This window comes from Camelus dromedarius, chromosome 12 (genome assembly GCF_036321535.1).
Source record: "Camelus dromedarius isolate mCamDro1 chromosome 12, mCamDro1.pat, whole genome shotgun sequence".
Taxonomy (NCBI): domain Eukaryota; kingdom Metazoa; phylum Chordata; class Mammalia; order Artiodactyla; family Camelidae; genus Camelus; species Camelus dromedarius.
Genome location: NC_087447.1, coordinates 33,998,482 through 34,022,616, shown reverse-complemented (window position 1 = coordinate 34,022,616; position 24,135 = coordinate 33,998,482). Strand labels below are relative to the sequence as shown.

At 50.7% G+C, this 24,135-nt stretch overlaps 1 protein-coding gene across 9 annotated transcripts in view; it reads left to right on the top strand.

Moving 5' to 3' along the window:
* The window catches only part of NAV2 (neuron navigator 2), a 690,497-nt gene that overhangs the window by 661,937 nt on the left and 4,425 nt on the right, over window positions 1-24,135 (top strand). For 8 of the 9 annotated variants that reach the window (XM_064492508.1, XM_064492507.1, XM_064492506.1 and 5 more), the window contains 11 exons: window positions 83-236; window positions 1,332-1,494; window positions 2,230-2,330; window positions 4,455-4,550; window positions 6,234-6,402; window positions 9,662-9,897; window positions 13,489-13,643; window positions 13,794-13,865; window positions 15,464-15,660; window positions 16,576-16,694; window positions 22,156-22,359. In XM_064492508.1, the coding sequence (XP_064348578.1) occupies window positions 83-236; window positions 1,332-1,494; window positions 2,230-2,330; window positions 4,455-4,550; window positions 6,234-6,402; window positions 9,662-9,897; window positions 13,489-13,643; window positions 13,794-13,865; window positions 15,464-15,660; window positions 16,576-16,694; window positions 22,156-22,359 (1,666 nt within the window). Of the gene's footprint in view, window positions 1-82; window positions 237-1,331; window positions 1,495-2,229; window positions 2,331-4,454; window positions 4,551-6,233; window positions 6,403-9,661; window positions 9,898-13,488; window positions 13,644-13,793; window positions 13,866-15,463; window positions 15,661-16,575; window positions 16,695-22,155; window positions 22,360-24,135 lie in introns of those variants that run through there. The other variant, XR_010383379.1, reaches the window with a different exon arrangement.

Sequence of the window (24,135 nt, the reverse complement as noted above, 5' to 3'; positions counted from 1 at the left end):
GGACATGGAGTGGTTGTCAGTGGGGGACTAAAAGGGGCGGAGCTCAGAGCTGTCTTGGTCGGTAACATTCCTCTTTCTCTAGCATTTCAGAGTGCATGGACAGTGAGGCCGAGACGGTCATGCAGCTCCGAAACGAGCTGAGAGACAAGGAGATGAAGCTGACCGACATCCGCCTGGAAGCCCTCAGCTCTGCGCACCAGCTGGACCAGCTCCGGGAGGCCATGAACAGGATGCAGGTGAGAGTCGGAGCGCGACTGAGCCCCAGGCTGCCCGGGAAGGAGTGCCCTCCGCCACGCCCGAGGGCTGCTTTGCCTTCCTAGCCTTGCTCTCTTTATAGGCCCTCTCTGTTGCTCAAAGCCAATCTTTTGGAAGTGTCAGAGTAACCAAGCCCCTTGACTGCCACAGCCTCCTGCCTGCAGCACTGTCTCCTGTACCTGGCCCACAAGGCTTCTACAGGATGCGTTGTCCTCTTACTCCACCACCCACTCCGAAATCAACCTTCCAGACTCTGCTCACCAGCCAAAGGGAGCCACCGACGGCCCCCTTTTCCTGCCCCAGGAATTTGTTTCCTTTCTTCCCTCCACTGGGATAGCCTTCTATACACCCTTCCCTCAAGGCCCAGCCTGATGCCTCTTCCTCTGCAAAGCTTTTCCAAGTCCTGCAGCTTCAAGAGTTAGTGCCCTGACCTGAATTCCTATAGATTTGTTTGTAGGGCCCTTCTCTCCTGCCGCGGATTGAAGGCTTTTGAGTCTTCTGAGCTATTATTTTGCACCCCTTTCTCTGGATGTAGCACCAGTGCTTAACACACAGTAGGTTCTTCGTAAATATTCAGAGAGTGAAAGAACACTGTGAGTTCTACTAAATTTCCCAAGGGAGGTTCCTTGGGACACTTTCCACGAGAAGCTCTGTGAAAGGAAAGCGCCTTGATCAAATATGTTTAGGAAGTACTGCCCCCCTCAGATTCACAACGCATATACCAACTCATTAAAGTTCTGAGAAGTCCTGCAGTAAAGGTCTGGGTTGAGAAACCCAAAGTTTCTCAAATTTCTCAGGTAAGACTTTTTCCACCTTCCACTCAGACTCTGGGAGACATTTCTGAGGTCTTGTTAAAGGCCAGGTCTCGAAAAAGACAGCCCCTCCCCGGCTGGAGAGGTCTTGTGTATCCAGCAAGGGCAGGGGACACTGTTGAATCTCTCTGATGGTGTAACTTACTCCATCTCGCCTGAGATTCCCACTCGATCCCTGCAGAGAACTTTTAAATCCCTCCTCCATAAAAGGCTTTTTTGCATTGTATCCACCTAGTAAGTGAGCTTCTCCCTTACCCTTCGCAGAGTGAAATAGAGAAGCTGAAAGCTGAGAATGACCGGCTGAAGTCGGAGTCACAAGGCAGTGGTTGCAGCCGGGCGCCCTCCCAGGTGTCCCTCTCTGCCTCCCCAAGGCAGTCCATGGGCCTCTCCCAGCACAGCCTGAACCTCGCCGAGTCAAGCAGCCTGGGTGAGTGGTGTCACCGGGCCTGCAGCAGGCACTCTGGTCTCCAAGCAGAAGCCCCAGGATGAGCAGAGCAGCAGATCAAAAGGAGAGGCAGCAAGCGTGTGTGCACTTAGGGTGTGCGTGTGTCTGGGTGTGCGTCTGCTACCAACATGAGCCCAGCCGTTAGACTGCTGTCATGCTTCGCTCCAGCGCCCCAGTTTCTCCAGGCTGTGAGCTTGGATCCCCTCGCCCACCATGCTGAGTTTTGTTCGACCCATTTTAAGAGGCTGACCTGCAAGCTGTATGCTACATACAACCCCTGCCCCCCCACCCTACCCCATGGTAGCCAGTCCCACCTGGGCAGTGGCTTGGTTTATGACCTTCCTGCCTTCGGGCTGGATTCCAGGCTGTGTGGTAGTTAGCAACCATGATCCAGGTTTTCATTGTAAGCACATCGAGACTGACGCTTTGAGTTCTTATCCATGATGCTGCTGTTGCTAGCGTTTCGGTTGAGTCTCCCTCGCACTTCCATTTGGCAAGGCACGTCGTCAGCCTGCTGGCTCCTTGGTTGGTCCACTGTTGGTTTCTGTGGTTGCATCCTCCATTCTGCCCTCGCCCCTTCCCCTGCCCCCACCCCACGCCCCCCCGCACCCTGACACCTGGTTTGTCCCGCTGCCGTGCCGACAGGCGGCGGGGGTGTCAGGAAGCCGGCTTTGCTGTCCCCACGTGCCTAAGGCTGTTGATGTTTTCCATTCGCAGACATGTTGCTGGATGACACTGGTGAATGCTCGGCTCGGAAGGAAGGAGGCAGGCATGTTAAGATAGTTGTCAGCTTTCAGGAGGAAATGAAGTGGAAGGAGGTTAGTTGGATCCCTCCCCCTGCTCTGCCTGTCCCTGCGCCAGGTAGAACTACCTAGCGTAGTGATCTCATCCTTACACCCTGCCACCTCGGAGCCTGCGGGGACTCGGAAATAGTACTAACGCTTTCCCTAACTCACGCTAAACCCCAGCAGCATTTCGACACGGTGGAAGTGAGCCAACGGCCATTCCCTGTCTCTTATGTTTGGAACGTCTACGAAGAGCCCTAAAGATGGCCCGTGTTGCACTTTCATGTCACTAACTAAACACTCGCATCAGTCAGAGATGGCTTTTCTGAATTTAATCTCTTCCCAAAGCTCTTCAAAGGCAGCTAAGCACATGTAGCACAGAAGGTACAGAAGAGCAAATTCAGCCGACCAGGAGCACCAGTTTTAGCCAGTTGTCAGAGGCTGCTGACCAGGTAGACGCTGGGAGACAGAGGCGGCCAAGCCCGGCAGATCGCAGGAGGCTCGAAATGAAGGTGGCGGGGCGTCCTCACTCACTGAGGCTGGAGGGGGCGGTCCTGAGTTTTCTGAGCAGTTTCTGTTCTATTCTCTTCCAGGGTCTAGAGTTTGTACCCCTATAAGCAACTGTCTCAGGGTATGGGTGGGGATTGGCAACCAGAGTCGATTTTTAGTCATTGATTAAATCCAAATGATGCTCTGAATGACCATCTCTCAGATACATGGGAAGACTCAGGAGTCCCTAATTTACGTCCCTTTGAGTTTTTTGTTTGATTGTTATTTCTTAATATTCTAGCCAACATGCTAGTGTTGTCTCTGAGAGCTAGGGAGCCCGCAGTGCCCTCCAGAACAAAGCGTCTGCAGCCAGACTTCTCTGCCAGGGGATGCCACTCTGTGGCTGGCTGTCTAGACTCACTGAAGGGGGTAACCCCAGGATTTTGGAGCTGCCAGGGGTTTGAGCATCACCTAGCCTAAAGGATCCAATAAATAGCTTGATTTTCAGAGCTTAGCTAGCAGAGTGATAAACTATCAAGGGGAAGTCTGTTCTTAGAACATTCTGTTAACAAATGCAAGTGATACTTGTGAATGCATTTTATTCTAATGATCATCAGCACAAATAGATCTTATATTTAACAAAAGTTTGAGTCTGAGTCACTTTCAAAAATTGCATTGTTCTGGACTACCCCAGCACCCAGATGAGGTTGGTTGTCCAGGTGTGATCTCCATTTTACAGTTGAGAAACCAAGACCCAAGCATCACTTACCTAAGGCTGTGAGGCAAGTGGTGGGGCCAGACCACCTCACGGCAAGATTGGTGCTCTTTTCTCCACTGATTCTGCTTAACTGCCAAATACACCCTCTTCCCACCTCCCTCACGCTCCTAATTCTATATTCTTATGAGCATGTCAGATACTTTAAAATCAAACACGATGGAATGTTCTATTAGCTTGCCTTTAATCAGTATGATCAGTTAGCCCCCACTATGCAGAGCCCTGCGGGCAGAGATACAAAAGAAGTAGGAAAAGATGATTGTGAACTTCCTGGAGTCTGACTAGTTTTCTGAACTGAGCATGTTTTAACTTTTAATTAGAAGAAAAGAAATCAATACTATTTAAAAAAGAAGAAGAAGAAGAAGAAATAGAAACATAGTCTATCCTGAAGGAGTTTAAGATCTAGCAAGGAGACAAACTTGATAGACAGATAAGACAGAAACACCTAAAAATAAATGAGTGCAGAGTACACATATAAATTGTGTACAGAACTATTGAAGTGGTGTGAACTCTGAGCCTGGTGGGTTAATCATTGAAGGCTTCCTGGAAGAGGTGAGTTTGTAAGCAAAGTTTGGAAAGACGGGATAGCAGAAAGGGGAGAGCATTCCATGCAAGGGTCTACACACTATACAGGGTACACGCTTGGTAGAAGGCTCTAGATTCCAGAGAGGAGATCCTCTCTCCCTGACCCACAGGTTGCTGTATTAGCAATAGAGGAGGAGAGTGTTTAAGACTGTAGCATTCAATCTAAGTCACAGCTGGTGTTAAAACAATAGGAATTTTATTCCCCTCTCAAATCGTTGGTGGAGTTCTAAGACAATCTGAGTCCTCTGCTAAACTGAGTCAAAAGAGATCCACCCATTTTTCACCTGCGTACATCTCCTTGCCCTTAGGATTCCAGACCACACCTCTTTCTCATTGGCTGCATTGGCGTTAGTGGCAAGACCAAGTGGGATGTGCTCGATGGGGTGGTTAGACGGCTGTTCAAAGTAAGTGTTTCATGAAGACGGCTGTGCCGGTCTCTCTCCCCGAGCGGGGGCCTGGGCTTAGGGAGGGAACGGGAGGTTTGTGTCCAGAACCTGGTCATTTCTCGGGCCTGTCCCCTCTCCCACATCCTTATGATGCTGGGACCTGTGAACAGAAGGAGGAAGGTAAGTACAGACTGGGAACAGGCCCAACTGTTCTTGTCTGCCCTTGGCAGGGGTTGGCCAGCCAGTAAGAGTCATTCCCTGGCCTTGAGCGATTATTTGAGCCTCTCATGGTGAACTGCTCATGTCCACATTCTCTCTTCACCTTAGAATTGTGTCCTGTTGAGTATGTTTTGCAGTGTGTGTCCTGTGGCTGGGGCTGAGACATCAGATTTCCCTCCTTCATCTGAGGGGAGAGGATTTGATCTAGCGTGCCTGGCGTCCTGTGCCAACACTTTCAGAGTCTGCGATTTGCACTCCAAGTGACACTGACTTCTGATCCATGGCCAGTGTCAAAGATGTTGGCATAGTTATTTTTCTGTTCGTTCTAATCCCATCATTGGAGTGGGTGTTTGCCACAGGAGAAAAAACTAATGAGTATCGAGGTGAACCTTGACATACTAAGTGGTTTGAAAGAAGCTTTTGGTACATTTTTTCTATTGACTTGAAATAGGTTAACAACCAGAAGTGTTCATTAATCATATCCCCTGAGTACGAATAATGGCCCACATTTTTTGAGCCAGAGATCACATTGGTCTCCTTGAGTTGGTCTGATTTCAAAACCTGACTTTTAACCAGTGCTCTCCAGTCTCCTAACATCTAGACTCAGGAGGCTTCACACACAGGAAATTCTGTTGTCTGACCAAAGCTCGCTCCCCGTCTTGGCGGGCCATCTGTAGAACTGTGACCAGGTGAGGGACAGGCGTGGCCTAGGGCAGCCCAGGTCTGCTTCCCCAGCCTAAACCTGGTCTCTGCTGGCGTGCCGTTGGACATCTTTGGATTAGAAGGACGACAGTGTGGACAAAAAGGTTCTGTGGGGAGTCACACATGAGGAAATGGGGCCATTAAAGGGAGAGGCTTGTTATCAGCCTTCTGCCCACAGACCTTCATTCCAAGTTCAATGACCTACAACCTTTTGGTCACTCACCTAAGAGGGAACACCTTCCAAACTCCACACACATTGGCTTCTTTAGAACTCAAGAGTTGCTTTTTTTCTAGCAGCCCCAGGTTTTGTTCCCTTTGTCAATAGGATGGGCCTTGACCTGAGCCAAAAGAAGGGGCTGGTAGAGAGATTTCTTGTCCATTACTTTTTCATGCATCTTCCAGCACACCTCACAGGCCCTGACGTCTTCAAGACTTCAGCTGAACTTAGAGGACAGGCAGCCTAACATTTCCGTGCTTGGTTCATCCAGACTAAACGTCCACCATCCTGTTAGGGTTTCCCACCCCCCACCCCCATACCACCATCACTAAGCAAATAAATCTGTATTTTAAGAGGCCTGTGGTACGAGGGCTTCATCCCCACAGAAAGTCAGCTCTTCTGTCCCTCGTTCCACAGTGTTGGTATTTCAACTCAGGCATCAGCTGAGACAGAGGAGAAGGTGACTGTAAATCACCCAGTGAAAACATGAGTCACGGGCAGATTTTTGGCCACGTGTTTGACGGGGTCTTTATTTTGGGTTTTTTTGTTGTTTTTTTTTCCAGGAATACATCATTCATGTCGATCCGGTGAGTCAGCTGGGGCTGAATTCAGACAGCGTCCTCGGCTACAGCATTGGGGAGATCAAACGCAGCAACGCTTCCGAGACCCCTGAGCTCCTCCCCTGCGGCTACCTGGTCGGAGAGAACACGACCATCTCCGTGGCTGTCAAAGGTACTCCGGCCGCCCGCAGACGCGGGAGCTTTGGGAGCCACAGTCCTTGTTCTGTGACTTGGCACAGGAAACCGTGGCTGCAGTTGTGTTGGGGCACGTGTATGCGGGTTGTATTTTTTTTCCCTTCCACCACAGTTACTCTTACCTAAGCAAGCTGAACAGTCTTTAGCTTTTTCGACCTCCGTCAGGTACAAATAATTAGAGTTTATTGCTGAAATTACATAACAAAAGATCCCATTAGCCTTATGACTCTGAGATGATGGAATCTTAATAACCCTGTTGACATGGGGCTCAGCCGATACTGGTGAGTTACTCTTGCCAGAGAGCCTTGGACTCGGTCCCTTTCTGCAGATGGGGAAAGCATGATTTGCTGTAGGCTAGCGAGGGGTCGCGAGGAGCACGCTGAGGAAATGCTGGAGCTCTTGCCCACGCATGATGCTGCTGGAGCTTCCTGTGGCCTCATCAGCTAGAGACGTTACGCCCCAGGCCAGAGTGGGTTCCGTGGAACTCTAGGCCCACAGAGAATTTTGGGAAAAAAAAGTTCATGGCCAAATAAGTCTGGGAAACTGCATCATTGCCATCATCCGGGTTGGGAGGCAGCGGGGCGGGCGTGTATTGGTACTCTATGAAGGCTTTGTTAGTGTCCTAACTCTTAGAGCTGCTAAGCAGGCTGTGTGTGATCCAGTCTGACACAGATGTATTTGACCAGAGAGTCCTTTTTCCTGTATTTTATGAACCACCTAAAGAATAGACTGATAAACACTGCAGAACAGAATGATAGACATAGAACGAACAGACTGATAAACTCAACTTTCAAGGTGCCTTGTTTCTATTCTGTAAGACACTGATCTCAGCTGTAGATTTAACAGTGCGGCTTGGGGGTTGTTTGATACAAGTTTGGTTTCCTGGTTGGGAGGTTTTCCAAAAGCACCCCCAGCATTCCTCATCAGCAGGAATGACGATCTCACTCTGTTGGCGACAGGTGGCATATTTTTGTTTGAGCCTCACACAAGCCTTATCTTGCAAGCAAGTCGAATTCCACAGTTGTGGCCTCGGGCCACAGATGCCAGAAACCTACTCAAAACTAAATTCAGCAAAAAAAAAAAAAAAGGAAACATAGGCTCAGGTACCTGGAAAATCCCAGAATATACTTCAGGCATAACTGGATCCAGGTGCTCCGGCAGTGCCATCGGTACTAGGCCTCCCTCACTCAGCTTCGCTTATTTTTTGAGCTTTCTTCACATGGCTGATGAGTGGCCCTGATTCATCCTGCTAGCTTAGGAAGCAAAAAGGGAGTGTCTTTCTGGACAAGTGTGAGAGAAAAATTCTTAGAGGTGATTCTTAGGTGAGTCAAATGCCCATCACCAAATCAGTCATTGTGACCAGGGAAAGGTGCTCACAAGCCCACGCCCCTGGTGGATGAAGGTGTGGGGTCAGCCCTGCTGGAACCACCTGAAATGAACTCCGTATCAGAAAGAAGAGTCCCACTGTAAGGGGAAGGAAGGAGGGCTGACGAGCACACCCTGACCACAACTGTCCACTCCAAGAACCCTGTAAGGAAAGCTGGATTCATCATGAGCTTACATTGCATTTTATCCATGCCAATGAGCAGGTGAGCACTGCAAGCCCTAAAGAGTGAAAGGAGTGCCCTACTGCAGAGACCAGACCAGACCTCTGCAGAAACGGCGACAAGACCATCTGCCCCTGTGGAACAGGTCGCCCCACCACAGAGCCGGATCTGGTGCTGGGTCGGCACATCAGGTTGTTTTAGCATCTGGAGGGATCAGCGCAGGTTTATTTTTAATCAAGACACGACTCTTCTGTCTTCTGGTAGTACTTGACACTTAGACCTTCAAGGCACTAAAAACCACTCAAGGATTTGAGCTGAAAGAGATCCGTGAGCTGCAGAGGACTGACTTCAGTGGAACCAGGAGAGGGGCTGTGGCTTTGTGTGCTCTGAAGTGAGTTGGTCTGCAAAGTAGTCACCCCCGGGGGGCGGATTATGTCAAGAGACCAAAACAGCCACATATATGCTGAGAGAGCGGTTTCAGGGAGTTTTAATTCCCACCTCATGTTTGTTATTAAGTTTCAACAGGACACCCCACCCTCCATACTTGGCATTGAGCTTTGAGCCACTGTAGGCTCTGTTGAGGCCACTTCCAGGAAAGTTTTAGACCTGTACCCAGAAGATGTCATTTGGGATTCTTCATCAGGACAATCCTAGAACAGTCCTTGCATTCAGGAGCTATTCTCAGTTGTGGAGGATTGGAAATAAGCATATGGATGCATTAGGAGGGTCTGTTTGCAGTGAATAATTATGTGGATGGAAGATGCTGTTATAAAACAATAAATGCTTTTCAGTTTACTTTTTACCTACATATACTGGTTTCTTTTTTTAAATTTATTTTTATTTTTATCTTTTTTGTTGAAATTTAGTTGATTACCACATTGTGTTAGTTCCAGGTGTACAGCAAAGTGATTCAATGTTCTCTCTCTATATAGAATATATACATATTCTTTTTCAGATTCTTTTCCATTATAGGTTATTACAAGATACTAAATCATATACTGGTTTTTTGAGGTGCTTATTTAATAGAATTACTTTAGGTTCTGGACAGATATCCTTGGCTGAATCCTCTCTTGGCAGTGATATCAAGAAAGGCAACAGCGCTGAGTAATGAAGTTGTCCTGGGGGGACGGGGAAAGATGTTTCCTCTTAATGTTGCTGAGGCTCAGATGTCTCAGCAGGTAGCATTTCAGCCTAGGTCTTCCAGTATTCACATCCCTGAATCCTTGTGTTTTTCCTCATTTTAACGATAAGAGTGTTGCTACCTTCCTGGTCCATGAGTGTGGGCAGCAGTGCACCTGGCACGCAGGAGAGGACAGGGTGAAGAGGCAGCCCCAGGATCCGGGTGGACATGGGGGATTCATGTTAGTTTTAGCAAACACCATCGGTAATGGTAAATCCAGACAGACAAACAGGGCTCTCAGTCTTAGGAATTGTGCAGAGAGTGGATGAGGACAGAGGGTCCAGATATTAAAGGTGAATCTGAGTCTGAGGAGGTCAGCCAAGCCAAGGGCCAGAGCACGGAGTGCTGGTGAGCAGGGAGCCTGCGGTGTCCCTGGGTGGGCGGGGGTCTCAGATGAGGGGGCTGCCCGGGAAAGGGCTGGCTTCAGGTTTTGGCAGTCCAGGTAAGCAGGCACAGAGACCCACCCTCTCTGCAGGGCTGCAAACACTTCCTGTCTCTCTCAAATGCAGGACTTGCAGAAAACAGCCTGGACTCTCTGGTGTTTGAGTCCCTGATCCCCAAGCCCATCCTGCAGCGCTATGTCTCCCTGCTGGTGGAACACCGGCGGATCATTCTCTCTGGGCCCAGCGGCACTGGGAAAACCTACCTGGCCAACCGGCTGTCAGAGTACCTGGTACTCCGGGAGGGACGGGAGCTGACAGACGGGGTCATCGCCACCTTCAACGTGGACCACAAGTCCAGCAAGGTGAGGAGGTCATTTGGAGGCTGCTTCCTAGCCACGGGTCACTTTTTGGCCCTTTCAGAACTATTGATGCTGCCGCCACCCTGATGGCAAAGCAGCGTTTCCTACAATGCTCACCTTTGGTGGTTTTAGAAGCCTGGAGAAGGAGGTCAGAATGAAACTAGCAGAAAGGAAGGCTTTGACCCAAAACTTCCCAGTAAGACGCTCCGTCTGTAAGTCGAGGTCATTCGTTTCTTACTTCCTCACTGTGGGTCAGGCATGATGCTTAGTGATGGCAGTACTTTAAGGTCAACCCAGATGCATCCACTTCAGAGCAGCAGGAATTTATCATGTGCCTAGTAGGTGCTATTGTTTTTCCAAAATGAAACCTCCTTGTGTAAAACAACAGTAACAGTAAGAACAACAGCCCACATTTATAGACTGCCCCAGGACCAGCAAATCAGCCACCCCACAGCAGTACCTTCGAGGGAGTAGTTGTCATGATCCCATTTTATAGAGGAGGAAACTGAGGCCCGAGGCAGATGGCCATGTACCTAAGCCCACTGACATGGTCCTAAGAAGTAGACTGGAGCCCAAGTCGATGTCTTAGACCCCAGAACCAGCAAATAGGTTCCATCCTGCCTCACAGGGAGTGATAGAAACATTTGGACAGTCTGACCTAGTCCCATCCTAGGGTTGTGAGGTATTTTCTCAAACCTGTTTATTATCCACGCAGTGGGATTTGGGTAATTCCCTCTGCCTGGCCCTCTGCAAAGGGGCTGGAGAGTCAAAGGTGAATTGGCAGTGATTCTTTGACCTGAAAAGTCACCTGGTGTCCTTGAAGATGCAGATTCCTAGACCTCGTTCCTTGATGATCTCTCAGTGGGTTGTGGGGCCGGGGATCCCCGCCGTGCACAACTTCCCCAAGTGACTCAGGTGTAGAGGCAGGACTAGAGGGGAGTGGTCAGAACCCCTGTATCGAGGTCCTCTGTGCATAAGCTCAGGGAAGGCTCGCTCTAAGGACCAGTGAGAGCAGGCTCCCAGGCACATGACTGGGCGTGGAACCAGGCTGGGTTTCAGTCCCCACTCTCCCTCCCCTCAGCTGCGCAGTCTCATACAGAGCACAGCTCCCCAACCGTACCCCACTGCATAAGGGAGGGAGGGCTCCACGCCTCAGGAGTCCTGTTTCTGTCAGGTGCCTGAGGCCATGAACCCACAGTGGAGAGGAACTAAAAGAAGGAAAAATGACTGGTAACTTTAAAAGTTGGGCTGTTTCTTTTTCTTTTTGTTTTTAATGGAGTATAGTTGATTTACAGTGTTGTGCTAGTTTCTAGTGTACAGCAGAGGGGTTCAATTATACATATATACATATTCTTTTTCATATTCTTCTTCATTATAGGCCATTACAAGATATTGAATATAGTTTCCTCTGCTATATAGCAGAACCTTGTTGTTTATCTGTTTTATATATAGTAGTTTGTATCTGCTAATCCTAAACTCCTACTAATTTATCCCTCCTCTACTCCCCCTTTTCCCCTTTGGTAACCTTAAGTTTTCTATACCTGTGAGTCTGTTTCTGTTTTGTAATAAGGTCATTTGTATCATTTTTTTAGATTCCACATTTAAGTGATATCATGTTACTTGTCTTTCTCTGCCTAACTTCACTTAGTATGATAATCTCTAGGTCCATCCACGTTGCTGCAAATGGCATTATTTCATCCTTTTTATGGCTAAGTAGTATTCCATTGTGTGTGTGTGTGTGTTTGTGTGTGTATCACATCTTCTTTAGCCATTTATCTGTTGAGGGACATTTAGGTTGCTTCCATGTCTTGGCTGTTGTAAATAGTGCTGCTGTGAACATTAAGGTGCATGTATCTTTTCAAATTAGTTTTAATTTTTTCTGGATATATTCCCAGGAGTAGGATTGCTGGATCATATGGAAACTGTATTTTTAGTTTTTTGAGGACTCTCCACACCCTCTCCAGTATTTATTGTTTGTGGACTTTTTAATGCTGACCATTCTGACCAGTGTGTGGTGATACCTCACTGTAGTTTTGATTTGCATTTCTCTTATACTTAGCAGTGCTACGCATCTTTTCATGTGCCTATCGGCGATCTGTATGTCTTCTTTGGAAAAATGTCTATATGGATCTTCTGCTCATTTTTTGATTGGGTTGTTTGTGGTTTTTGTTACTGAGTGGTATGAGCTGTTTGTATAGTCTGGAAACTAAGCCCTTATCAGTTGCATAGTTTGCAATATTTTCTCCCAGTTCTCCCAGCCCATAGGTTATCTTCTTGTTTTGTTTATTGTTTCCTTTGCTGTGCAAAAGCCTGTAAGTTTGCTGAGGTCCTGTTGGTTTATTTTTGCCTAGATTTCTCTTGCCTTGGGAAATGACCTGGGAGAACATTGCTGTGATTCATGTCAGAGAATGTTTTGCCTGTTTTCTCTTCTAAGTGTCTTACTTTTAAGTCTTAAGCCACTTTGAGTTTATTTTTGTGTATGGCTTGAAGAGTTGGGCTTTTTCTATTGCTACAAGCCGCATTTTGACTTGTAAGGGAGGCCTGGGTGTATCGATGTGTTTATATGAAGCAGAGGAGATGGGACATTCCAAGCAACCAGGCCAGCATGCAGGACAGTCTGCCATGGGGAAGTGCATACCCTGAGGCAGATGCCAAGTCCAGATCCAGCCCTGCTGCCGACCTTCTGTGCTATCTCAGGCTGGTCACCTGACTTGGATGTGCCTCAGCTTCCCCATCTGTAAAATGGAATCATAGTGCCCACCCCAGAGGTTTATCGGGGGCCACAGAAGTTCCTATGTGTGAGGCCCCTAGAGCAGTACTTGGCACAAGGTCACGCCCATCATCATTGTCATGATAATACCATCAGGCAGTTGTTCTGGCTTCACCGCTGGTCCTTAGCTCACTGTTTTGGCCTTTCCCCATTGCACATTCTTTTTTCCCTTCCTTTTCTGACACACCCCTCACCCCAGCTGTGCTGGGCTGCGTTCTAGTTCCAGGTCCAGACAACGCACCACCCATTCTTCACAGTTAAGGCCAGAGCTTACCCTTTGGACTTCCCAAGGCCCCCTGTGCGAGGAGACCATGCCCCCTGCACCACTCACTGTCCGTCTGCCCCAGCGCTCATCAGCAGGATGCGTGTGCATCGGGGGGCAGGGGAGGAGGTCTTCGCTGTATTGATTCATCAGTGTAAATGGCTCATAGTGCTGTGGATGCACAGAGATGTACGAGGCACCTGCCCTCAGGAGCTTCCTGGGAGGTTGGCATAAATCAAGAAAAGTGACAGCACTTCTAGAGAGTGGTAGAGCAGGTGCGCAGCCATGTCTGGGCACCCCTGCGGTGCCATGCTCTTGCCCGGGGCTGAAGGTTTGCTGTTACCTTGCAAATTCCAGAAGGCAGGACCCAGGCCTTCCTTTCCCCTGCCCGCCCGAGTCTCCTGAGCCCAAGCTGAAGCAGGCAGGCCCTCAGCATGTGTTTCCCGCGCGGCCTGGGGAAGGGCCTCTGCCGGTTTTGGCCGGGCAGAGGGAAGACCCCAAGCATATGCAGCTTCATCTTCGTGGGGGTGTTCACTCACTTGCTCCTGCCCGACCGCCACAGGAGCTGCGCCAGTACCTGTCCAACCTCGCGGACCAGTGTGCCAGTGAGAACAACGCTGTGGACATGCCTCTGGTCATCATCCTGGACAACCTGCATCACGTCAGCTCCCTGGGCGAGATCTTCAATGGGCTACTCAACTGCAAGGACCACAGATGGTACAGGCCGCTCTGGACCTTCTGGCCCCGGGGGAGACGTGTGCTACAGGGGGCGCGGGGGTGGCAGCCAGCAGCCATTCAGCTGACACTTAGGTGCCCTGGGGCGCTGAGAGACCTCCCACAGCTACTTGTCCTTCATCTCTCCCACAGCCCTTACATAATTGGCACAATGAACCAGGCTACCTCTTCCACTCCCAACCTGCAGCTACATCACAACTTCAGGTAAGCTGTCGCTTTTTGAGTCCCTGTTACATGCCGGGAACTATGGGCATTTTTCCCAGCTTAGCTCACTTGATTCTCACAACAGCCTCAAGTCCTTACATTTATCCTTCTCAGTTTACAAACAAGGAAAATTAAGTGACTCATGAGTGTGAGGTCACGCAGCCAGTCATTGGCAGAGCTGACTTGAACCCAGGTCCCTGACTCTAAGCTCTGGGTTAGTGGTGCCAGGGCGGCAGCTCTGGGCAGGGGCTGGAGGCACGCGATGCTGCCCATCACCAGTGGTGCATCTCTTGATCCCAAGTGCACATGAGCAGTGAAAGCCCTTGCTTAGGACGGTCCCCATGGAGCGAGGTCTGTGTCTGTGGCCTTCAAGCTCCAGCCGCTGTGAACCCTTTGCCCCAACCCCGAACTGGGCTCTCCCGCGGCGGGGTGTCATGTGAGGTCATGTGGCCGCTCGCCTTGCCGTTGCTAAATGCCTCTTGCCCTGTCCTGACACCCAGCTGACTCCAGATACTCCTCTCCTGCCTGGGCCCTTAGATGAGGGTGAGCAGCCGTCTCCTGGGTGAGACCCCCTGGCCCATTTTCAATGGCTACTCTGCGGGCATCTCTGCTGAAGGTCGACCTGAATTGTAGTTATCAGAGAAGTACCGTCTCCTCCAGGCCACCAAGACCACCAAGACCACGGCTCACATCTGCATCCAGACTGTCCCCATCTTGTCCATGCTTCCTCCTGAATGTCCCTCTGGTCCTTTCTCCTCCTCCTTCCCCCGTCACTGCTCATCCTCTCCCAGCGCACTGTTGCAGTCATTTTCTAACCAGGATGTCTGCCTGCACCTCAGCCCCCTGCAGGCCACCCTCTGTGGCAATGCCCACTGGAATGAACATTCTAGAATTCAAATCTGACCGTAAACCTTCATGTGTGAAGTCCTTCAGTGGCCCCATCGCCCCCAGGATGAAATCCAGGCCCCTTGGATTAGCAGGTCAAATCTAAACTCTGGGTACACGGAACCTCTGGCTATTTCTCATGCCTCTGCAAATCTGCAGCCTGCTCTCTGCCCACCTCACCCCACCTCACATGGCTGCTCCATTCATCCCCTCTGGTCTCAGCTCAGGCATCCCCTCCCCCGAGGAGCCTTCCCTGATTGCCCAGGTTTCGTCATGTCTCATTCCACTTATCTGCCTCCTCCACTAGACTGAGCTCCTGGGGAATAGGAACCGTGTCTCAGTCATTGTTACAGCTCCCCAGCCCAGCACAGGACTTGCCACAAGCACAGGGGGCAGCTGAGTCAGTGGTTAGAGCTCAGGCCCTGGAGTTGGATGGTCTTGGTTCTCATCTTAGCTCTGCTGTTGACTGGCAGTTTGATCTTGGACAAGTTACGTAACCTGTCTGTGTCTCAGAATTTCTATCTGTAAAATGGAGGTTGTGGCCTTATCTGTGTTGCAGGGCTGCTCTGAGGAACAGTGAGTCAGTATAATGTGCAGTGTTCGGAAGAGTCCAGTTTTAGCATTAATATGTGCCCCTTCCAGCTCTGATGAGCTTGGGTGCATGAGGTGAGCCATTGTCACTGTCACTGAAAAGCGTTCCTGACTCCCCCCAGGTGGGTGCTTTGTGCCAACCACACGGAGCCCGTGAAGGGTTTCCTGGGCCGGTTCCTGAGGCGGAAGCTCATGGAGACGGAGATCAGTGGGCGGGTGCGGAATGTGGAGCTGGTGAAAATCATCGACTGGATTCCCAAGGTCTGGCATCACCTCAACCGCTTCCTGGAGGCTCACAGCTCCTCGGACGTCACCATAGGTAGGGAGCGCCAGGCGGGCATCGGCAGGCGGGCTGGCTGGGAGTGGGGAGGTCTGGCCTCCTCGGATGGCTGTCCTGGGCCCTGGCCAGGTCGGCACTGAGCAGCCGCAGGTCAGCCAGTCGCTGCACTGGCCACAGGGATGGAGAAGGGTTAGAGGGACAGTCCCAGCCCCACACAGACCCCAGGCCACCAGTCACCCGCATTCCCGGGCTGTGTCTCCGCCCCTCCTTCCCTGCCCAGCACACCGGGGCTGATGAGCAGCATAGAGAGGTGCCCGGTCTGGGCTGCTGCCGGCTCAGGGAGGGGCCCCCACCCTGGGGCTCCCCCAGGTGGGAGCCACCCTGTGGGGTTGGCTTTGCTTTAAAAATAAAATGATGTTGTCAACATTCCTGAAGCTTAGGCTTCAGAGAAAAAAAGATCACCGATCATCCCACCATCCTGATGTAATCATGTAATTCGCGTTTATCTTCCCCGTCCTTGTCCGTACATGTTTTATGTAGTTGCACTCAGAGTGTACACACAGTATGTTCTTTTTACTTTTTCACTTTGCCTTGTCTCATGAGCATTCTGTGTTGCTCTGCAAAGTAATCGAATGTGGAGGTACCATCACTTCCTTAACCGTTTCTGTTCCCTTGGACATTTTGTGTGCTTCCATTTTCAAAGGTCAGGATTAATATACTGCAATGGACACCTTTCTCCATAAAGCCTCCTCTCTCTTTGGGATGATTTCCGAGAGGAGCGAGGTCCCAGGTGGGGTTAGGGAGTCCAAGCAGTCTGCTCTGTGCCCAGCACCTGGCAGCTGGTATTTCTGCTGTCACTCCTAAAATTCAGGGTCCTTCCTGTGAGGGACGCTGGGACCGGCTTTTCTTGGCCACCCCCATTTCGGTCTGACTGATGTTCCCTGTGGTCCCCAGGGCCCCGGCTCTTCCTGTCCTGTCCCATCGACGTGGATGGTTCCAGGGTGTGGTTCACGGACCTGTGGAACTACTCCATCATCCCCTATCTCCTGGAAGCTGTCAGAGAAGGACTCCAGGTGAGAAGCTCACTGCCCGCTGGCCTCTAAGCTCGAGGGACTGTTCTAGTGACCACAAGAGTTGTCTTTCTCTCCCCCTTCAGAAATCTGACTGACGTGTCGTGACAGCCCCTCATCTGTGAAGCCATCCGTTCAGCAAAGTGTAGAACACACTGGGCTGCAAATCCTGGCTGTGCCCCTGTTAGCTGTGTGACCCTAAGCCAGTCATTCAGCCTCTCTGTGCCCTAGTATCTTCATCGGGAGAAGAGAGAATCACAGTACCCTACCACAGACAGTTGTTGCCAGGGCTCAGTGAAGTCATGGCCGCAAAGAGCTCAGTGTAGCAAGAGCACAAGGAATGGAACAGGTAGCGCTTCACACTCCGCAGAGTCTTCTCGTGGCTGCTCTTTGGTTCAAGCTCTGTATTAGTCCTTGGACTTGGACAGAGATTTTTTTCTTTTTGGTCTCCATTTTTTTAAGAGAAAATTGTGGCTCAGAGAGAGTAAGTGACTTGCCCAAGGTCACGAAGTGAAACTTGAAGAATCTGGGATTTGCAGCCAGGCCGCAGGTTCTCAGCCCTGGGCCCCATGGTGCTCACTGCCTGACATCGGGACCCCGACAGGTGACCCTGGGCCCCACACGGCTGCCCGTCCCTCCTGCCCTGCCGCAGCTGGAAAGCCCGAATCCTTTACTTCTCACTCAGCCCCGGGCTTAATATTAGGAGCTTAGCAGTAAACTGGAGTTTATAACAGTTTTATTGTTGAGCCTGGAGGCAGCCTGAGAAGTCTGTCAGTTTTCAGCACCGCTCTGAGTAATTAGCAGGCATCACGCAGGACTGACTCATCCAGGACCCAGCTTAGCAGCCAGGTTCCTGAGGGCTGTTTCCTTGGTACCGGGCAGTGGGAGACACAAGATGCTGTCGGAGGACCGGGGGGCGTGGTACACGCATGCCCGCACACACGTGTGTGACGGTACGCGTTAATGGCTTCAGTCCGGGCTGGTCGTTGGTGCTCGTTTAGCTGAGCCGGGCGCATGTTCGACGGCTTTGTCTCTGCAAGTGCAGCAGCACTGACGGCCTTCAGAGACATTCAGGACAAGCAGAGCTAGAAAGGAAGAGTGCGCCTCTGGTCACTGGTAGTTCATTGAACTGGAGCATGTAGGCTGCAAATTCGAGCTGCCGTGTTCAAATATAAGCGGTTATGAAGGCAGAGAGTAGCAAGAAATTAGGCAAGTCTGTTGACTGACCCCAAATCCTTAGTTAGCAGTGTCTGAAGATTGTTAATAGGCATTTTTTTCTTTTTTTAAAAATTATAATTGACATACAATATTATATTAGTTTCAGGTATACAACAGTGATTTGATATTCTTATACATTATGAAACCATGGTAAGTCTAGTTACCATCTGTCCCCGTACGGTTATTACAGTGTTACTGACTGTATTCCTCGTGCTGTGCGTTGCATCCCTGTGACTTACTTACTTCACAGCTAGAAGTCTGTACTTCTTAATCCCCTTCACCTTTTTCCCCCATTGATAACAGCATTTCTGTTTTATCGAATGTGGCCTTTATTTTTTTAAAAATGATATGAAAGATTTCACATCTTTGCGGCAGAATCTCTCTAGGTAGATAAATTCACTGGCCTGGGTAAATTCACCATAATTTATTTAGTCTTTCATCAAATGGATCTGTTACTACCACAAGCCCAAACAGCCATCCAGTCACCCCTATTTTCTTGGGCCAATAGAAGTATCTCCCGCCTGCTGGCTTCTTGGGCTCTGTTTCTTTTCAGAAGCCCTTCTCTCTTGTCATCAGTGGCTTCTAAGACTGCAGAAGGCAGGCGCCCCTGGGAAACCCAGGCATCTCAAAAGAAGCAGAAGGAATTGCAGGTGGGGGAGCGGCACCATTCCCACCCCCTCATTTCTGCTTCCTCTCAGTTCGTCCACGTGCTCCTTTGACCGGATGTATCTTCTGGGTGGGACGGGGAGTGACCAAGAACATGCTTGGAAGACGTCGTGGGCACTGTTGAATAAAGGCCTCCTGCCCAAGGAGGCACTAACCCAGAGGGGGTTCTGTCTATGCTCCAGCCTCAAGCTACACATCAGAGGCCCCCCTTTGGTTCTCACCAAGGATAGACAGAGCTAAGGCCAGCCCAGCTCCTTGGACCTCAACTTAAAAGAAGGCCTTGTGGGCATGGCTGTGAAAGTGGGGTCTGAACGTCCTTGCTCGTGCTGGAGAGGCAGCCTTTCCAGAGCCTGATCTGGGGACTCCACTTCTTACCTTATGACCTTGGCAAGGGCTTAGCTGCTTTGAGTTCTGGAAAGGCTGTCCAGGGGGAGGTAGGCAGTACCAAGACCCTGCTGCCATCAGGTCTCACCATAGCTTCCAGTCAGCCCCTCCAACAGGCCCAGCCTTGCCAGGAGGAGATGCGGCATTGCCCCCTAGTGGATACCAGATACCTGCAAGTTCTGACTCCTGAGTCTGTATGTGTAACTGCTTGGAGGTTCTTCCTGAATGTGTACCTTGATGCCTCCATGTGTGATGTGCATGGGCAGAGTCAGGAGGCGCCCAGGAGCCGAGGTTTCAGTTTCTGATGTCTAGGCTCCCTGTTACTGACCCAGTGAGCTTGCCAGGCTCCTCCGTGCCTTGGGGAAATTGAATGTCCCGTCTCTCTATACAGCTGTCTCTGCTCCTTCCCAGAGCTGCCTCGGGGCTCTGCCGTGCATAAGAAGCTTTATGATACATCCTTTGCTTGCCAGGGTACTTACCCAGCCATTCATCACCTGGACTTGGACATGTCCAGCGGCAAGTGGGGAGGCTTGTAAAAATATTAATACCCCGTTGTTGCAGATGATAGGTGCACCCGGCTGTCTTTGTCTTATGACTCAGTCTTGTTCCCCTTTGGAGTTGTCATTGTAAACACTTGCCAAAGTGTCTCAAGTCGACAGTAACTCAGAAGACACCTCCATCCCCCTGGTGAAGAGGGGAGAGCAGAGGGGCAAGGGGTACATTTATCAGATGACCCGACCTGCTCTGAGACCCTGGGCAGGCCTCCCATCTCTAGGCCTCGGTTCCACATCTGTAGTCCAGAAAGTGTGGACTAGAAGAGTTTTTTCAGGCTGGCTCTGTGAAGCCCCAAAGTTCCCCGAGCTACTCAGAGCACAAACATAAAAACCACTGGGCCAGACTCTCTCTCAGAAGTTGATGAGCTCAGAATTCCGGCCTCTGTGGTCCTGCAGCACTGAGCGTCTCCTCTTCCGGCTGCAGGCTGGAGACAGATGCGTAGCTGTCAGAACCTCATGTTTGGTTCAGCTCCACACACGTGAAGTCCAGCTTGGTAAAGTCTATTGAGTTCTATAGGGAAACCCTTGGAGGGAGAAGCTTCTGAAAACTTCAGGAACTTGGAATGGACTTTCTCAGTTCTAAACATCCCCAAATGTTTGCGTTCCCTCCCTCCCTGACCCGCACGCCCGTGCCCATGCACCTTCGTGTGACCCCTTCCTGCTGGGACTGTGCATTCCCTTTAGACGGCCAGACTGGATTCTCAGGCCTGAGTCACCACTGCCCCAGGTTAAGGAAGATTTAGCAACAGGCAGGACTGGAGCGCTAGAAGGGAGGGGTGCTGGTGTCTGGAAGCGATGAGGTCATAGGAGGCTGTTTGTGTCTTAGTGGAGGAGGAGGTGGCCACCGATGAAGAGGGGGGCGGGCCCGTCTGCAAGGCAGGAAGGGCAGGTGCTTCCCAGACAGAAATGGTACGAGAAGGTCAGAGGTGGCTGAGCAGTCTTGAGACAGCCGGAAGGGCAGCAAGCCCAGCCCGGGTGACGTGTCCTCCCCAGGAGGGCAGCCTGGCCAGCATCTCCCTGTTCCGGCTTTGGCTGAGTCATGTGGCTCTTGCTGATACCAAGTGGTTCAGAGTAGAGTCAGTCAGGAGACGTAGAGAAACAAAAGACCAGACAAGGAAGCTGGGATCCTGGGTTCGAAGCCACCTCTGCTCCAGATTCTCTCATCTGGCTCTTTAGGCGCCAGCTTCTCCGTCTGGTACATGAGGGCGCTGGGCTAGGTGACCCCAGTTCCCTGCAGCTGAGACAGTCTCTGACCTGAGAAAGAAATGGTTTTGTCAGTCAGAGCTCAGCTCTCCTCTCCTGTCATCCCCTTGCCCTCTCTCTCGTCTCAACTGTCAGAGTCCTGGGAGGACAGAGGGAGCAGACAGATGGACAGACAGGCTGTAGTCTAGATGTAATTCCAGTCTAGAGGTCCCCTGCTGTCTTGTGGTTCAGGGGTCTTTGGTCTTTGTACGCCGTGGTCCCCTACAGAAAGGATGCCCTCCCAGAGCCACTGGCAGCACTGTCTAGGGTGGGCTCATCTTGTCCTGGCTGTGAGCACATCCTTCCTCCTCTTCTCGGACTCCAGTGGTCCACGGACAGACTTGGATTCCAGTTCTGCCTCCTCTCCTCCCTGGGTTTATCTCTGAGCAGCGTGGGTAGTGATGCTTCCTCGTGACGTCACGTGCTAGTTAAACCAGAGATTTGTCAAGTGCTTCTCGCCATCCCTGGCAGACAGTGAGCTGTGAGGCACGGCGGCAGTGGTGGTGTCAACGAGGAAGGATCCAGCGACGGCAGCAGCTACGTGATGCACAGAGCCTCGCCCTGGGAAACGGTGCAGCCTAGGGTTTTGTTCTTTAACGAGTGGATATATTTCTGGAAATTGCCAGGAAAAGTCACTAAAATAATTTTCTTGTTAGGTGTTTCCGGCTTAAAAAAAGGAGTTTGGAGGCATGGTAACCTGTCTTCCAGAATTATGTGATAAATCTGTTTTAAAAGCAAATTCATTGTCATGGACAATTTTGAGAAATACATGGGGGAGGAGAAGCACTAAGAATTCCAATACCCACATGTAACCCTGGTTAACAATTCGCTGTTTTGAAAGTGACCAGCACCTCTAAAGAGGGGCTCTGAGAGTCAGACTCACTTCAAGAAATGCAGTTTTATCAAACCAGGGCCAATGGTGACCTCTGCTTGTGGTTCTGATGCCCAGCACCCCATCTGTGTGCTGGGGGGGGCACCCAGTGTGATGAAAGTCAGCACCTCTTTCCAGTGCCACATTCAGTAACTGATTGGCCACGGTTGGGAGTATTTATATGACAGAAACTGGCAAATGCTTCAAATCAGATGGTGGTTTTCCAAGTTGGATCAGCAAGGCTTAGAGTTTAAGGTGACACCGTCAGTCAGTGGCAGAGCTGAGATGTGAACCCAGGCCAGTCTGACTCCAAAGCTAGTGCTCTTAATCCCTGGGTCACTCTGCCTTTGATGTTAGCACATCACGCTGTCTGTGCCTTGGATGATTTCCTTAGGAGAGAATTCTGGAGGTGGAATTACTCCATCCAAGGAAGCCTGATGCTGGGTTTGGAGTGTTTTTCAAAAAGCTGCAAAACCAGGGCTGCAGCAGAGATCTCGGCCCCTTCCTCACTGTTCTTCTTCGTTTCCAGCTCTATGGAAGGCGGGCCCCCTGGGAGGATCCCGCCAAGTGGGTGATGGACACCTATCCTTGGGCAGCCAGCCCACAGCAGCACGAGTGGCCTCCCCTCCTGCAGCTCCGGCCTGAGGATGTCGGCTTCGACGGCTACTCCATGCCACGGGAGGGGTCGACCAGCAAGCAGATGCCCCCCAGCGATGCTGAAGGAGACCCGCTGGTGAGTTCTTGGCTTCCAGAGCAGCTCAGCGTTCACTGAGTGCTTCCTGTGTGCTGGGTGTGATGCAAGGCACGCTGGAAAATCGGAGGCAACTGAGTCCTGGTCTTGCTTTGGAAGGTTGGACCCATCCCAAGATTTAAGGACGGTTAGCCAATACTTTCTTCCTTGGTTTTAATTTGTCACTAACATCTTTAACCCCTCTGAAATTTTTTCAGGTAAGAGGTTAAGAATTTGATTTTTCCCCCTAAATGTCCCTACACCACTCCCTGCCCTCTGGTTTGAGTGCCACCTTCATCGTGCCCTGTCCTGTCCCTTTCATCTCTCCCACTAGTAACTGAGCAGAGGCACAGCTTGCGAAGGAGTAGAAGCCCAGGCCAAGTGGTCAGGATCTCGGGCGGGAGGGCTTTGCCGGCAGGAGGGACACAGAGGGGAGGGCGGGGACCTGAATGCGGGTCCCCGGGCCAGTGAGAGGAGCTAAGCCTCTAATGCTGCCTGAGCTTCTCTACTCCACCAACAAACCAATTAAAGCCCTTTAAGGGGAACCTGGGCCAGGGGCCGTGACACTGCAATTCTGGTACTGTCTGCCCGCGTGAGACCCGTATATAGGCCTCCTGGGAAATCAGACCTAATAAATCAAAAGCCCTATAAAAGAAGGTGGAATCACATATACCAGAACCTCCCGGGGTTGAATGACCATTATCATGCTTTAAATTTTGCCCTGAGCTCCCCTGGCGGCTAAGACAAAAGGGAAAACACTGCAGAGGCTATCACTTGCTTTACCTAGTGGAGGAACGTATCATAGGAGATCCAGCAGGAGTGAAAGACAATTGACTTGCTGTTCTTTCCCTGGTGACTGACTGATTTGCTAGGTAAGAAAAAATAACCATAATAGGTGCTCTGGGGTTGTCTGCACCCCTGATTGGGGGCATGCAGCCCCAGTCCCAGTGAGACTTTTCTACAGGAACTTTATTTTAAATGGATTTATGGTCTGCGTTACTGTGCACAACCTAATTTGCAGTGTTTACAACAATGGCTTTACAGAGGGAAGGATCAGACTGTAAAAAGCCACTTCTAACGTTACCCGTTGCTAAAAGCCAAAGGCATGGAGATATTTTTGTGGGTTCAAGTTCATGGGGTCTTACCTTACATAAAAACAGAATTGAGGATATCTAGAGGAAAGAATGGCCAGCTTGTCCCCAGACATTCTTTTCTTAACCAGGAATATTTGTGGCACCGACTGAACATAGGCATTTAGGTAGAACTCAGGGTTCTCTGAATAGTTACATAGAATTCTCTTTCCAGCCTCAGGCCCCAGACATCAGCCATGCCAGCCCTGCCACCCCTACTTACCAAGTTAAGTGCTTGGTGTTTCCCCCAAGTCCTGTTCTCTCTGCCCAGGACCACCGGCCTCTGCTGTCATAGCCCTTTTGTCCGTGGATCTCTCTGCCTTACGAGACTGGGGCCTCCAGGAGGGCTGGACTGTCTTGTTTCTATTCCAGACCACATACTGTGGGCACACGGGGAATGTTGGACGAGTGAACGAATGATCCTGACTGTGGAGGATTTTCCTTTGTACTTGCCCTCCACCCCTTCCCGGTTCCCGCCATGCAGATGGACCCCAGCTTGTGGTGCTTGTGTGCTGGGCTCACCCAGATACACCCTAGGGGGGGCTCGCCCAGGGGAGGCTGGCCAGGGGGCAGCTGGACTTCATGACCAGCTGCACCAAGTCTGAAGATAGCTCAGAGAGACCCTATCTTCCTAACGTCCCTAGAAAAA